The sequence below is a fragment of the Eumetopias jubatus genome, unplaced genomic scaffold (assembly GCF_037043125.1).
Source record: "Eumetopias jubatus isolate StellerSeaLion01/CBP00866 unplaced genomic scaffold, mEumJub1_p1.0 scaffold_8, whole genome shotgun sequence".
In the NCBI taxonomy this organism is placed as follows: domain Eukaryota; kingdom Metazoa; phylum Chordata; class Mammalia; order Carnivora; family Otariidae; genus Eumetopias; species Eumetopias jubatus.
Genome location: NW_028274814.1, coordinates 65141468 through 65156034, shown reverse-complemented (window position 1 = coordinate 65156034; position 14567 = coordinate 65141468). Strand labels below are relative to the sequence as shown.

The 14567-nt window shown below is 43.4% G+C and overlaps 1 protein-coding gene across 2 annotated transcripts in view; it reads left to right on the top strand.

Moving 5' to 3' along the window:
* The window catches only part of TMTC1 (transmembrane O-mannosyltransferase targeting cadherins 1), a 271874-nt gene that overhangs the window by 189277 nt on the left and 68030 nt on the right, over positions 1-14567 (top strand). For both annotated transcript variants that reach the window (XM_028113292.2, XM_028113293.1), the window contains one exon: positions 9258-9425. In XM_028113292.2, coding sequence (XP_027969093.1) covers positions 9258-9425 — 168 coding nt within the window. The remainder of the gene's footprint in view (positions 1-9257; positions 9426-14567) is intronic.

Here is a 14567-nt window from a genome sequence, read left to right as displayed (position 1 = left end):
GCTCCAAAGTTCAGCTGTTTTGTGATTCAGAATGACCTTGTGGAAAGCATGAATTTTTTTTTTCTCCTTCGGATTTTAAACATGGATTTTTGTCATGCATTGGAATGTGACCACCTATGTCTGCTCTTTTTCAATAGGATGGTCCCCGTAGGGAAAGGGAGATGGGTCCCGTGCAGGGAGGGGAAAGGAAGGCGGTACATTTGCCATGGGGACAGGCTCTCTGAGGGTCCAGGTGGTGGACACCAAGAAGTGGTTCGGGAAGCATCTGTGTGGGGTCTCTGCTGTGAGATAATGGGGTGTCCTCATAAGCAGCAGGAACAGCTGATGCTTAGAAGTTCACGGGGAAAGCAGCAAGAAGGAATGTATGATTTATGTCAGGAGGAAACGGGCCCCTGGCAGCAAGAGCAAGGCCAGACCTCCCTCTTTAAGGAGCCGTTGTACAGGCAGCTTAGTAACAGAGGTTGCAGTCCATGAGAACAGGTCAGAAGTTTGCCTGTCCCCATGAAGTCATGGAGAGAGACCCATTAATTCGGCTGCAGCGGAGGATCTAAGCAGGGACTCAAAGTGCAGGTAGGATTGCCCCCAAGGTGGCTGATACCAAATAAAGAGGGTTGAGTCCCTCTAAGGCCATGGCTGGCAGGGATGGGACAAGACTGAACCACGTAAGAGGATACAAGTAACTCGATTTTGAGGGGGCCCAAGTCACAAAAATCATGGAAAATCCAGGAACCAGACAAAGCCAGATACTCGTTTTTTAGTTTGTTTTTTTTGTTTGTTTCAAATTCCCACTGTATAATACATTAGAGAGGTGGGAAAAGCAGCTTGGGCTTGACAAAGAGCCACTTAACTAAAAACCCAAGAAATAGATTGAGAGGCAGTTTTCAGTTACAAGATCAAGTGCACCAGGTCTCGGAATATGTGTGTGTAAGTCTGCCTATGTGTTGGCTAAATTACCCAGAGCCACTCAATTATTACTTAGTTTTAGCTCTGAATCCATTTTTATGCAGTTCTATCACGCCGCCTTAAAAGGAGGTTCTCTTTTGTCATAATGAGTGCAATGAAGGAAAAGGAGAAATGCAGTGTGCTGTTACACGAGGGGGCAATAAAATGGTATCACCAAATGATCTGGAGAGAAAGGGTGAAGGTCAGGGATACCACTGGAAAAGAAACAGTGGGAAGATCCAAGATTTGAGTAAGGAAGTAAGTCTTTTTACTTTAGAGAGGTATTCTAATGCTTTTAAATATGGCATCTTCCATGTTGTACACCGTATTTTTAGAAGAAAGCCGAGCCTGTCAAGCTCTGTTGCTCCTCCCCACATCTCCGGTCTTCAGTGGGACAAACCTCCACTGTCGTGCAGTCAGAGGCTTCCTGCTGGTGTAATAACCTACTCCGGGGTTTCAGAAGTTGATTAAGATTATTCTTCAGAATATGATGGAGTAAGGATGGAAATACTTGATACCAGCTTGTCTCTTTGCTCTTGCTGTGCCAGCATGAACTGTTCCATCCAGCCCTTCGAGACCTGAATTCAGAAGAGGTATGAGATCTAGACGCTAGGCCTTGTCCAGTGAGGGCTGCTCTTGAGGGCAGTGCCCAGGTAGGGAGGGTCCCAGGGTTGCCCCAGGCTTGGGGTCGGTGCTTGTGCTTGGGGGTGAGTGTGCCACGTGAAGAATGTGACCAGGAAGGAGAGGAGCAGGACTTTTACTGAGGGACTCGAACATATGTGTTCTAAAACTAGAGATTGTGGATCACAGACAAATAGAACAGAACAGAGCCATGGTGGAAATGAAGTGAGCTGAGGGGAGATTGGATGCCGGTGGGCTGAAGATCAGTTGGCCAATCTGCGGGGTGGCCTGGGTCAGGCAGTTACTTACTGAACTATAATCACAGCCTTAATTACACAGAAGTCTATTAGTTAATAAAAAAATGAATGTTTATGCCTATCCAGTCCTAAATGATGAACAGCAAATGTCTGGGAAACCACAATTTGAAAGTAATATTTGGAGAGTGTAATTTGGATTCAGATGAGCCTAAATGGAAAAATATATGTGAAAATACTATAAGCTGTGCTAGGTAGCTGCAAGTCATTATTTCAGTCCACCCTGTGCAAATGAGGAGGTTGGAGGAATCAAAGTTGAAGGAAAGCAAAATAACATAGGTATGGGCCTCTCCACCTTTCCCCGCCCTTTCTCTTCTTCCATTGGTTCCGCAACCCTACCCTAGCAGGTCAGTCCCATACTGAGGGAGGTTAGGAAATGTGCCTTTGCAAACAGAGGAGAACAACTAACCCGTAGATGTTGACAGCCCAGGTCCTGCACATCAGGCTGTGGCTTTGCCTGGAGGGTGGGAGTGGACCGAAGTGTGGCCATCTCAGCCTCCCTCCTATCAAGACCCCTCGTCCTTATATGTGAATCCACTGCTTTCCTTTTCTCTTGGATTCCACGCAGGGAAATGTATCTCAGACCACTGACTTTTTTTTCGTTCATCTTTATTGAAATATAATTGACATATAATATTGTGTAAGTTGAAGATGTACGCGTGCTGATTGGATACATTTATATATATTGCCAAATGGTTACCACTAAACCAGTGACTTCTTATACAAATTTTAGTAATCTTAAAATATTCTCCATACTCTCTTGGAAACCTGGATTGCCTGCTCTTGTGAGGTTTGGGATCGCCATTTTTGTATGTTGTGCTTTCTCGTAGTACCCCGCACAGTGGATGCTTCATAAAAGAGTATTGTAGAGCTTTTAAAAACACTGGACACATGAGAAAGCATGTGCCGGTGTGGTCAGGTCCATGTTAACACATGGAATAGAGGAGGAGGCAACAACAACTAGTGGATTGTCCATTATGCTTTTGTTTCAGAAGTGCAGATGCTGTACCATAGGCCATGGTGGTTTGTGGAAGAAGTGACAGAATTCAGGTCCTAGAGATGGGCATGCTTGTAGGAGGGTAGGGAGAGGGTGGTTTTTCTCACTTTTCAGGAGTTGCTTTAGAGTTCCTTGGGGGAGATCTCTGGCTTTGGCCGAAAGGCCTCTCAGGCCCAGATGGAAAATCTGGCAGAGACTACTTGTACCAGGCTGGGAGGGAAGGAAGCCAGGCCTGGAGTGAAAGCTCCTGCAAGGGGTAACACCTACACCCCAGGGATGGGTAGTTCTCTTGGTGGTGAAAATCTCCACCCCTGACTTGGATTGATACATTTTTAGGTTTACCCTTGTTTCCATGTGAGTTTCTCATACTTTTAACCTCATTGTTCAACCACACTTATGAAAAAGCCCCTGTCATAGTCTGATGCTCAAGGTGCAAATGAATAAAACATTACTCCATCCTTAAATAACCAGCCTGAACTTCTTAATACTTTATTTCATATGAAAGTTGAATACAAAAGCTTCTTTACTGTGCATTAGTTCACCAAAAAGATGATAATTTGCATTCTCTTCCCTTCTTTCTTCCTGTATTCATAAAGATAGAGGAGAGAAAGATTTGAAATGGGGATAAGGGAAGATTTGCTTTAAGTGCTTTTTGAATTTCAGAACTGTGAGTGCACATTAGCATACATACATGGGTACCTGTGTTTCGCACACTACAGGTGTGTCTTACTTCCTACAATAGATTGTTCTGTAAAAGTGATGTGTGACTCAGACCTTTCTGAAGTGAACAATATTGTACAAGGAAGTTTTTAGATTTAAGGGGGCTTATGTGAATGCTTTTGAAAGACTTATATTGTCCCATAAATTACATAGTTTGGCTCAATCTGGACTTTAATATAAACTGGATTTCTTGAGGTGTATTTACAGATCTGATCACATATTTTAATGATATACACCATACATTTTATTGATGTCATAGAATATGGCATGCTGAACACACACATGAACACAAACACTTCACTTGAAAACACGGATACCTTGTGTTCAGTTCACAGACTGTGTCCACATACATTATTTCATTTACTCTACAAACAGCCCTTTAAAGTAGCTATATTTTCAGCTACCTAAGGCAGGCAATTTTAAACTCTTGTAAAATAAACAGCTAAGGCTTCATGAGATTGAGCGAATCTCCTGTGGCCAATGGAACTCCCCAAGTGTCAGGAAAGAACCTAGCTCCTTTGACCCAGTTCCCAAATTCCTTTTCCTCACTGTGAACTCCCAAGCTTAAAGTTTGCACGAGGGCACTTTTGTTCCACTGCTGCTCATAGTGTTTTAGAGGCCTCAGGAAGTTACTGCACTTACAGGAGCCTGGTAGAGACAGGCATCTGTTTTGACCTGGATGTATGCAGACTCTACACATATCCTGTCTCCTACTCTATGCAGCAGAAAATAATTCCCTAATAATATTATTATTATAATATTAATGTTATCATTTATGGTTGTCTATCGAGCATGATGCACAGTGTAAAATTATTTCCTTTTACAAATAAGAAAATTAATAACTAGTGACTTTGAATAATTGAAGATCAAACAACAGGCAGTGTCAGACTTGAAATGCAGACTCCAGAGCTCTGCCTTATTTACCACGAGAGGTCTCATAAATTTGGAGCTAGTAGATGAACTGCAAGGTTGAGAGGAAGCACCTCATCTTCAAAGACGTAGAGGAGAATCCGGTTCTCAGAAGGTGAAAGCAATGACATTATTATCCCAGTTGTTCATAGATATGCTGAGGAAAGAACGGAAGAAATCTATTTCGTGGAGAAGTGATAGAAAGAAGCTCTTCCTCTCTACCGCGGGAGCCCAGCACCGAGGATGAGGAGCCACACAAGAGGGAAATGTATAAGAAATGCTTTTGGAGTCATTTTCTTGGAATATGAATAAAGTCACATCCAAATACATTCAACCTTCTGAGAAATTTTCCCGCCCATCAAATAAGTGAGATTTAAAAAAAAGAACAAGGGGGGAGTCTTGGCTCATCAGAAGTTGGCAGCTTCCAGGTTAAATCTGATCTGAGGCCTCGCCATTGGCCCCCTGCTGCATCTAGGCTGCAGCATCAAACACTGTTCTGGGCTCCGCATTCCAGGGCTTTATTGTTTAACCATCCATGAGACCAGAATCAGATGTTACTGTCATAATTTACCAGGTGGGGATTCACCAGATCAGAGTGAAGCTAAGTAGGTCCATGTTTCATTTCAACTATCTAAAGTTGGGAATTTTTTTTTTTTAAGTAATAAAATCGTGAGATTGTGTCTGTCTTGTATCACTAATGTTATTTGTAGATCTTTTCAGTGGGTTGTTTGAGTTTAAGTTAAAAGGTGGAATTTCACTTGTATTTAATAGCGAAAAGATTCTCTTTGCTCCATGTAATTAAACAAAAAGTGAAGCCATAGTAAACATCATAACATGCTTGGCCCAGAGATAGAAAATTGTCCCCTTTTCAGGTTGATGTAAATAGGAAGGAGAAGTGTTGTTCTTTTATCACTTAAGAGCTTCTGGGGAAGGTTCGTGAAAGTACATTTATATCACTATTTACACAATGATTAACTTCTCACACAGTTCTCAAATAACAGGTTTAAATATTTTTCATTCTAATATGGAAGGACAAACATTGTTGACCTGCATTTCCTCTTCAGTTCCCTTTGGATGCGCATCATAAAAGTATCAGGGGAGAGATGGCCGAGTCTCTAGTTATTACGTGCACTGAAATGGGGATACCTTCAGCCTGTGAGTGAGAGATCAAATAATGACTCCACTCCCAGAAGCCGTGGTGCTTCTCCAGCTGCTTTGAAAATGCGTCTCAGTGCTGAGCCAAACCAATCAGTAGCCAGAGTTTGGTTCTTCAGGTTCTGGTTTTGTCCACCGTCAGTGGTTTGCACGGACTCCTTTATGCTCTGTGTAGAGGTCGCTCATCAGAGCCCAGATTTTCCTTAACCAGATTCACCAAAGCAACCTGCAGTCTGGTTTCATCTCCTTGGAGGCCAGAAAGGCATGTAGCTTCTCATTTGCTTGATTTTCTACTTTCAGAATGAGGGCTTGCCCCGCCCCAAGAAATGGAGAGAGCAGTTCTCCCCGCTGCCGCTGAGATCAGTGTATTAAAGCAGATGTTGAAGGATGAAATGTCATAACAGAGAAGCATCTTAATCTTTGTGATATTGTGTTCACCTTTGTAAGAATGTGATACTCTCTAAGAAATTTGCAAACCTAAGTAGAGATGATTTTATATGGCTTACTATTTCCTTAAACTATATGTCAATACAAGGACTTTCCAAAAAAAATGATCACGTTACTTGATTCTGATGCCTGTGCTGAGCGGAAAGGAATGGCCTTCTCCTTCTTCGGTTATAGCAGGGGTCAACACACTGCGGCTCCCGAGGGGAGGCTGGCCCACTGCCTGTTTTATAAATACATTTTATTGGAACACAGCCATGCCCATTCATTTACACGGTGTCGATGACTGCTTTCCTGCTCCAAAGATAGAGTGGGCAGGACAGAAAGCCTGAAAGGCCCGACTCTTTGGCCCCTTCCAGAAAACATTTGCCAACTTCTGGAGATCAGCATCGTGTTAGAGTCATGGGTCTTCTCTCTTACTAGCTGTGGGTGCTGCAGACAAGTTATTTGACTCCTATAAGCTTTAATTTCCTCCATTAAGAAGTAGAAGATACCAAGGATTATATATTTAAATCAGATAATACATTTAAAGCCAGTACTGTCCTTATCCTCGGCCTACAAATATTGTGGACAGGCCCATGCAACGCTCTGAGGGCGGTGCCGTGGCCGATAGGAAGGAGCCAGTATAAATGGATGGATGTGTAAAATAGCTCATTACTTTTGTCGTTGTTATCTTCGTTATTCTTGTCTTCTGCCATTTTGTGGCCATAGCTTGCAGACCCCGTGTGGAGATCCCAATGTCCTCTTCTTCCACTGCTCTGCCACATGGCAGCTGTGTTTCCTACAAGAAGCCAGAAAACGAGTACTAAAATTTTGTGAATGGCGTGGTTAGGAGGGAAGTAGGTGAAGCTGTGTGGTTAGGTGTGAGGAACGCAAGGATCAGCCGGTCAAGTCAAAAGCCAGACAAGCAGGAGAGCATATGGAGCGTGAGTCTGGAATCTGAAACGCGTGGGTTTGTGTCTTCGCCCTCCTATACCGGCTGTGTGACCGAATTCAGGAAATCAGTTCACCTTTCTCCTCGTCAGTGGCCTTAGGGTTAAACACCGCTCACAGTGAATGACCCACAGGGACGCGAGGATGGGCTGGACTCCTACACGGAACGTCCTTGGCCCATGAGATGCGCTCAGCAAACATTAGTTCTTCATGGCGCTGCCGTATGAAGGCAGGAGCAAGAAGACAGTGAGAACTGTGGGTGCCTGCACGGGGTACACACATTTCAGGACTTTGCTCCCGTGTCGCCATTCCTGACCATGTTAAAATCTCAACTTCCTCCCCACCCCGGACTTCCTCTTCCTCTTTGCTTGATAGATTGTTACCCACGTAACATATCCTGCTGTGGGGCACACTCTGTGTTTTATTTGCTTATTGGCTGTTTGTCCCCACCCATGTGGGTTCCACGAGGACAGGAATTATTGTCTGTTTTGTCCACTGATATGATCTCGGTGGCAGGACACAGTTGGGGGTTTATTAAATATCTGTTGAATGGAAGAACAGCGCCCAGAAGGCTTTCGTGTGGCCAGAGATGCACCCTGCTACATTAGAGCTGGGATCTGGGTGAGGCTGGAGAAGCAAATGGCAAGCATCCTCATGAACTCGAGCAGTCATGGTGGCCTATAATGCATCGGCATGGCTGGTTTTAGAGACTGAGAGATGTTTAGAAACTCTTGAAACCTTTAAGGCCCAACATGAATTGTGGACGTGGGAAGAGGTTTTGGGTTTTTATTAGTGACGCTACGGTCTAGCATGTTCAAGGTTTCTGCACAGTGCTTATGGCAATCAAATCCAGCCTCCTTAGCTCGAATCTAGCAAGTGGGGTGGTGACTCCCTTTGTTTGGCCTAACAGTGAATCCTCAAAGCTTAGGGAGCTGGACCAACCGACTGAGGGGATTTGAAGTATGGGATTGGAGCTCAAATTTGAACTGATTCCCAGCATCTCCATGTCAGAAACCTCAAATGCTTCTCTTGTTTTTCTACCCTTGATACCATAGACATTTAGAAAAGTGAACAGAAGTGGAGAGTTTTTTTTTTTAAAGGAAATATGTTTAGAAATGAGACTATTTAAAAGTGTTTTCCTTTACAAAACCAATCTGCCCCAGTAGACTGGAGTTCTTTGAGGGCAGCACCTGTGGTTCATTCATAATTGCATTCTTAATGCCCACTATATTGCCAGTCACATATAGAGAGAGAATGAATAAATAATTGAACAAGTAAATGGGCTATATTAATTTTGGGCTTCTTATGGCACCTAATGTCTAACTGATGTAGGATTTCTTTACACAAGCTGGCTTCATTCTTAAAATAGTCCGTAATAATTTGTAGTCTATTATCCAGGGAAAGAAGTGGGTCTTAACTGAAATGCGCATGGCAGTGATGGATACAAATTAAATGTTTGTGGTTTTCTGAGGCCAGTCGACTGCATAGATGGTGTGCAGGACCACATTGCAGCCAAAGGTTTTTAAAGCTGTGCTGTCGACTCGCCACTCAGATAACATGAGAGATTCTTCATGTCTATTTAGAAAGCTGAGCCAGAGTCAGCAAGAAAATCCTATCAATACGGTTTGTCTGTGATGGGCTCCAAGCCGCAATGCTCAGGAGCTGGCCTGTGGATGAGATGATTTTCCTTCCATATAAGGACTTTGACCAGAGTGGGAACATACCAGGCGGCACCTCCCTAGAGACAGACTGCCAGTGCTCCTTGGTGACCAGCATCCCTCCCAGGCGCTGATAGGGAGCTCTTGGGGGGACTGGCTCTCACAAAGACACGATGTCACCCGCTGCGACACAGTCTAGATTTAGACTCGTGGTGCCAATATGGTTATACGATGTCAGTGACAAAAGACAGCAAGAGTCAGAGGGTCTGTTCACAACCCAAGAACACACAAAAGGGACGTCTACTGATGCTGCTGAAATCCAGGGCAGTTTGAGCCTAAACAATGAACCTGTTATTCTCCACACTAATGCCAGAGGGCTAGCAATGTGCTGGAATAGTGCATCAGAGAACCAACGTGTAAATACTATGTAAGATGGGGGAGTTTATATTTGCTTCTCTGTCATGGGGCAAGTTTTATTTGAAAGTTAGTTATATGGGACCGAATACTCAGGGGGACTCTACTGCACCCCTGAAGTAATCCTGCCTCTCTCCCTCTATTTCCCAGCATGGGCTACTGCATCCTTTTTGTGCACGGATTGAGGAAGCTCTGCACTTGGCTGAATCGATGTGGGGCCACCACGCTGACCGTGTGCACTGTGCTGCTATTATTGCTTTTCTCCTGGAAAACTGTGAAGCAGAATGAAATTTGGCTGTCAAGAGAGTCCCTGTTCAGGTACGATTAGATGGAGAAAAGCAAATCTCTTCCTATGCATTTCTTTGCTTACATATTTGTTTCCAAACAAATGAGATAACATGGGTCTGGCAATAATCATTAACCCACGGGTTTTTGTTTTTGTTTTTTTTTTGTAAAGTTTTAAGTGGGAGATGTAATTTTATTTGAGATTTTAGCTTTAGTCTTTTAAATGGTATTCAGTAACGTTTAATGTGAGCTCATTCTAAGTGAATTTATGAAAATAAGGTTCATGGGAAGGTTTCTGGGTCTGCAGAACCATCGTAATGACGAGCTGGGCTGTAAAATCAGCTATAAACAAAATGAAATGATAAGCCTAACTTCATTATGCAGACAAGACAATGAGAAAGGTGAGCACCCAGCAGGAAGGAAGAGAAACACAGAACATTTTCTTTAGACTCTTCTAGGACATTAAGTTGTGATCTGTGATCTCGTTGCTTTATTCTGAACATTAATTGTGAACAAAGAAATGGAAGACTTTTCTCATCTCCTGGTAGGTTTTTGTGTGGTATAGAAGCTGTTTCTGAATATAACAAGGTCACCTGAAAGCCCTAAACTTGTCGTCAAGTATAAACATTCTTCGGGACTGTTGCTCGTCGTGCAGTGTTTTCTGGACCTTAGGGCGCCTCGCTAATGCCGTAGCCCTAGCGATGACCTTCACCTGGGCTCCCTGGCACTGCCTCACTGGGATCCCAACAGTATTTTCCCAGGGATTCCCAGTCTGTGCCCTCTCCCAGCTTCTGTCCTCACTTATGACCCAGTTACCCAATTCAGTCAGTGTGGTTTTTACTTGGTTCTCTGCTCAGCTGATACCCAACACTTATGCTCTGGGAGCAAACAATGGAAACAGAGTTGGGATCGCTTGGGAAAAAAGGGGAAAATATTGGAAGAGTAGAGGAAGGTGCACAGAATTGAAGGGCCACTATAGAAGTTGGCACGGAGCAGACAGGAAACAGGCTTCGGGATAGTCTGTCTTGAGAGCACTTGAGCGCCCACCCAGGAACAAATAGGTAAACTTACACGAGGTATTTTTTTATCTTCACATCAAAGCCCTGGGAAAATTAAGTCCTCTGGCTGAGCTTGCGCTGTATATCACGTGCCTGCCCTTTGTTTCCGCCAGGGCACTAGAATGAGTGAAGCCCCTCTGACTTCCAGGGAGTTAGGGCAGGCCAAGCACCTTGGGGTTCCACTGAGACTTCACAGAGTGAGGCAAGAGTGAATTTCCCACAGGAAATCCAAGTACTGGAGAAGGGGCACAGGCTCTAGCTGCCAAGAACGAATGAACGAATGAATGAATGAATGATTGAATGAACAAATGAACAAATAAGATAAATGTTCACTGCACTCTTCTACTAGCTTAAAATAATATATTTGATTTTGCTACTTGGCAATTTAACTTTTTTCTTAATAGAAAAAATTAGTTTGGTATGCATGTCTTTTTTTCCCCCAATATTTTATTTATTTACTTGAGAGAGAGAGAGAGAGAGAGAATGCCCGCACCCACGAGCAGGGGGGGAGGAAGAAGCAGACTCCCTGCTGAGCAGGGAGCCTGATGCAGGGCTTGATCCCAGGACCCCAGGATCATGACCTGAGTTGAAGGCAGCTGCTTAACCGACTGAGCCACCCAGGCGCCCCTGGCACGCATGTCTTATTAGCTTATTTATTATTACTATATCATTGTCATAGTCATCATCATTACCACAGTGGGTACTGTAGAGACCTGGTGATTTTTTTATGAATATTTTTTCACCTTAAGGTCGCAGATTCTGTTCACTCTCTGTCACATCCCTTTACCTTCAAGGCAGTTCTCCCAGACCACAGTGGACTTGTTCCCTCTTGCTAACCATGCTGAGGTCATTCTGTAAACAGAGGGGCATGGAATACTCCTGTGTTTACAGAATACAACTTCCCCTTAGTCTCTGTTGGCTTGAATTTTTTTTTTCTTTTTCTTTCAGCAGTCAGTGCTTTTATGAGAGACCTTAAAATTGTCCTGCCCTGTATTAAGCCCTTTGCTTGAATCAAGGTACTAACAGAGGTTGGGTCTTCTAATGATGTTTACTGCTTAATCAGAGCCACTTTGGGGGTGGATTTTGGCAGGCAGCAGTTTATTTCAAGGATAACAAGTTCATGTTCAAACCCTCTAAGGCTGATGCCAGTTTAAAAACAGATAAACAAAAGGCTCATTGACCTTGCATCCAGAGGCTTCTGGTTTTTTTAGATGAAAGTGTGTAGTAAGTGACAGCTGATTACTAAAACACAGCCATTCTACATATGTGCTTGAAGAGGTTTTGTGCTCTAGGAGGCCTTTGGTGATCAAATGGAATTTTGTAAAACGTGCAAATCAAAGCTTTTGATAGTTTTTAGAAAACTTGGCCTATTACAATTTATGTATGTCCCAAGAAAAGTTTTAAGCATCTGAGACTTTAAGAATATTCTTTATCCTCTAAGACCAGATGTTTGCATGTATTTATTGGTGCTGAGTCATGCTCGAATCAGTTGAAACGAACATTTACCAAGAATCTTTGAAGGAAGATAGAGTTACTGATTGAGTATGGGGACTGCAGTTAGACTTTCTGGCTCCTCTCCGAGTACCACCATTTCATAGCTGTGTGACCTTGGGCAAGGTACCTAACCACTCCATGCCTTAGTTTCTTTATTTTGAAACTTAAAAGAATAATAATAATGTTTCTATTTGGGGTGTAGTGTAAGAATAAATGAGTACGTGAAAGATGCATAAGGCGGTAAATTATTGCTGTGCACTATGTTCTAGGGTATGAGAGAGAGGTGGTGGGAGGCGGGAAGGGGGAGAGAGAGATTATCTGTAGATGAGCTGAAAGTCTGCACAGGGGTCAGACACGTAAACACATTTTAACATAACATAGCAGGTGGTAGACAGAGGCAGCAGGACACTGTGTAAGTACAAGCAGGCTGCTAAGAACAACCCAGGCCTTCAAGAACTGTTCTCTTATAGACCTGAGCTGCGTACAGAAAGATGAAAACAACCTAAATTAGCCACAGTGATCAAAACCAAGAACTGGCTGATTTGAGTAAGAAAAATTGGTTATAATTCTAGATAAGGTGATGCCCCTGACAGGGGCATCTGGCTTCTCCTCTGTTCTAAACAACGAACTCACTGACCGTTCCCTGGACATAGGGTCTCATTAAGGCCTCTCTTATTACACGGGGTGGTTTTGCTTGGCAGTACTATGAACAGTCTTAAGAGTATCTTAGGACAGACCTTTGTGTTGGAGAAAATCCAAATTTCCGTCAAGGCCCAGCCTTTCCAGCCAAGGCGTCCTCTTACAAAAAAGATCCCACCATGTGATGTATTTTTAGGAGGTACAGATGCAGGGCCCCCTCACAGCTTTGTAGTGCCACAGGCAAGAACCTTACACACAGCCTAAGAAGCCACACTTGTGTCTTATCAGAGGCCTGGAGAGAGTAATTGGTCCAAGCTGAACTAGCTGTGAAGGGGAGAAGCCAGGCTTTGAACCCAGATTTGATACAAAAGAATACATAAGCTTTGCTACGCTGATTTTTTTACTTTGTTTTCTAAAACTAAGCCCAGTATATAAAAAAAGAGGGGGAGAGAGCGAGAGGGAGGGGTTGGTTCCTAATCATAGCGGCAAGCTATATTTTCTTTAATTCTTTATAAGGAACTGTTCTGATAGCCTAACCTGGGAAGGGGGTCACTGCACAGCTCCAGCTGGGCCTGGTAACAGCCCTGAATTTTGCATTTGTTTGGAGTAAGTAATACTGTAATAACACATTTTGGTAAAATCCCCTCTACGCCCCAAATCTTCGAAATACCTGAAAAGGCAGAGAGCACATTTTTCTTTTATTGGCATCTAGTTAAGGGTCCCTCTGAAACCCATTCATGAACCATTTAAGTGATCCACGGACCATCAGTTAAGAATTTCTGGCCTAGATTATTCTCCATCTCTGTAGGGAACACGTTTCTGTTTCTTCCTTTCTGAATTGCTAAGCCAGAGAGATCAGCCAACCTCCTGGGGCAGAGAATATATACTGAGGATTGGCAAATTCTTTTGTAAAGGAGTGGATGGTAAATATTTTAGTCTTTGTGGGCCATATAGTGTCTTTTTGCAACGACTCAACCCTGCTGTTGTCTCGGGAACGATGCCAAAGATAATAGGTAAACATATTGGCGCGCCTGTGGCCCACAAGGCCATAGTTTGCTTAGCAACGAGATAAACATTGTGATAGTGAAATTATAATGTTACTATGTCCTGTGGTACCTTTCTGGTTTAGCGTCACGTGTTGATCAGCTTCAGGAATGGTTCTGACCACGTATTGGCCTTGGTTGAAATCTCTGCTCTGCTACTTTTCTCGGTCTGTAAACTTTAGAGAAAGGTCTTCATCTCTCTGAACTTTAGTGTTCTCATCTGTAGTGTGGGAGGTACCATAATTCTACGCATCAGGTAGGTTACTGAAGGGATAAAAGGAGATGAGCCAGGGAAATGAGTGCTTAGCCCGGAACTTGATTCAAGCTGAGCATTTCGTCCCGTACTAGGCATTCTGAATGTGGCATTGTGCACCCTCAGGTCACAGCAGGGTCAGCGTTGAAGAGAATCACAAATCTTTCCTTTCCTGTTAACCTCTGGCTGAACACCGCTCATTATTATTGTTACTTCATCAGGAATTCGGGGATGGTTCTCGTGACCAATTGTCCAGCAATGCCAACAAAACAAATTGATGTTCTATAAGCTTGGAAATATATCTGACAGAAGCGGCTTTTGAGTCATTTCTGTTATTTTTCAAGTGTTGTACCAATGAGAGCTGTGAGGGAGAAACGTGAGGTACATGAATGAAGATCCTGAGCTGAAAGGAGATTTTTCTTTGTAATCAGCATTGGGATTATGAATGGGGATTGAGCTCCAACTGCGTACTTAATGAATACTACGTGTCTTTGTAGAGTAAATATATGTAAGCTGCCCGTTTCCACCGAAACGACTGGGCTATGAAACAAGAGGAGGGGACCGGCTCTGGAAGCAGAAGCCGCCTGGCCAGTTACAGCTATGTGGAAACTTTTGCCTTTGGCCAGTTGCTTATTTCCCCTTTTCCACAAACAACTCATTGTAAAATGAGAGACTGGAAAAACATAGC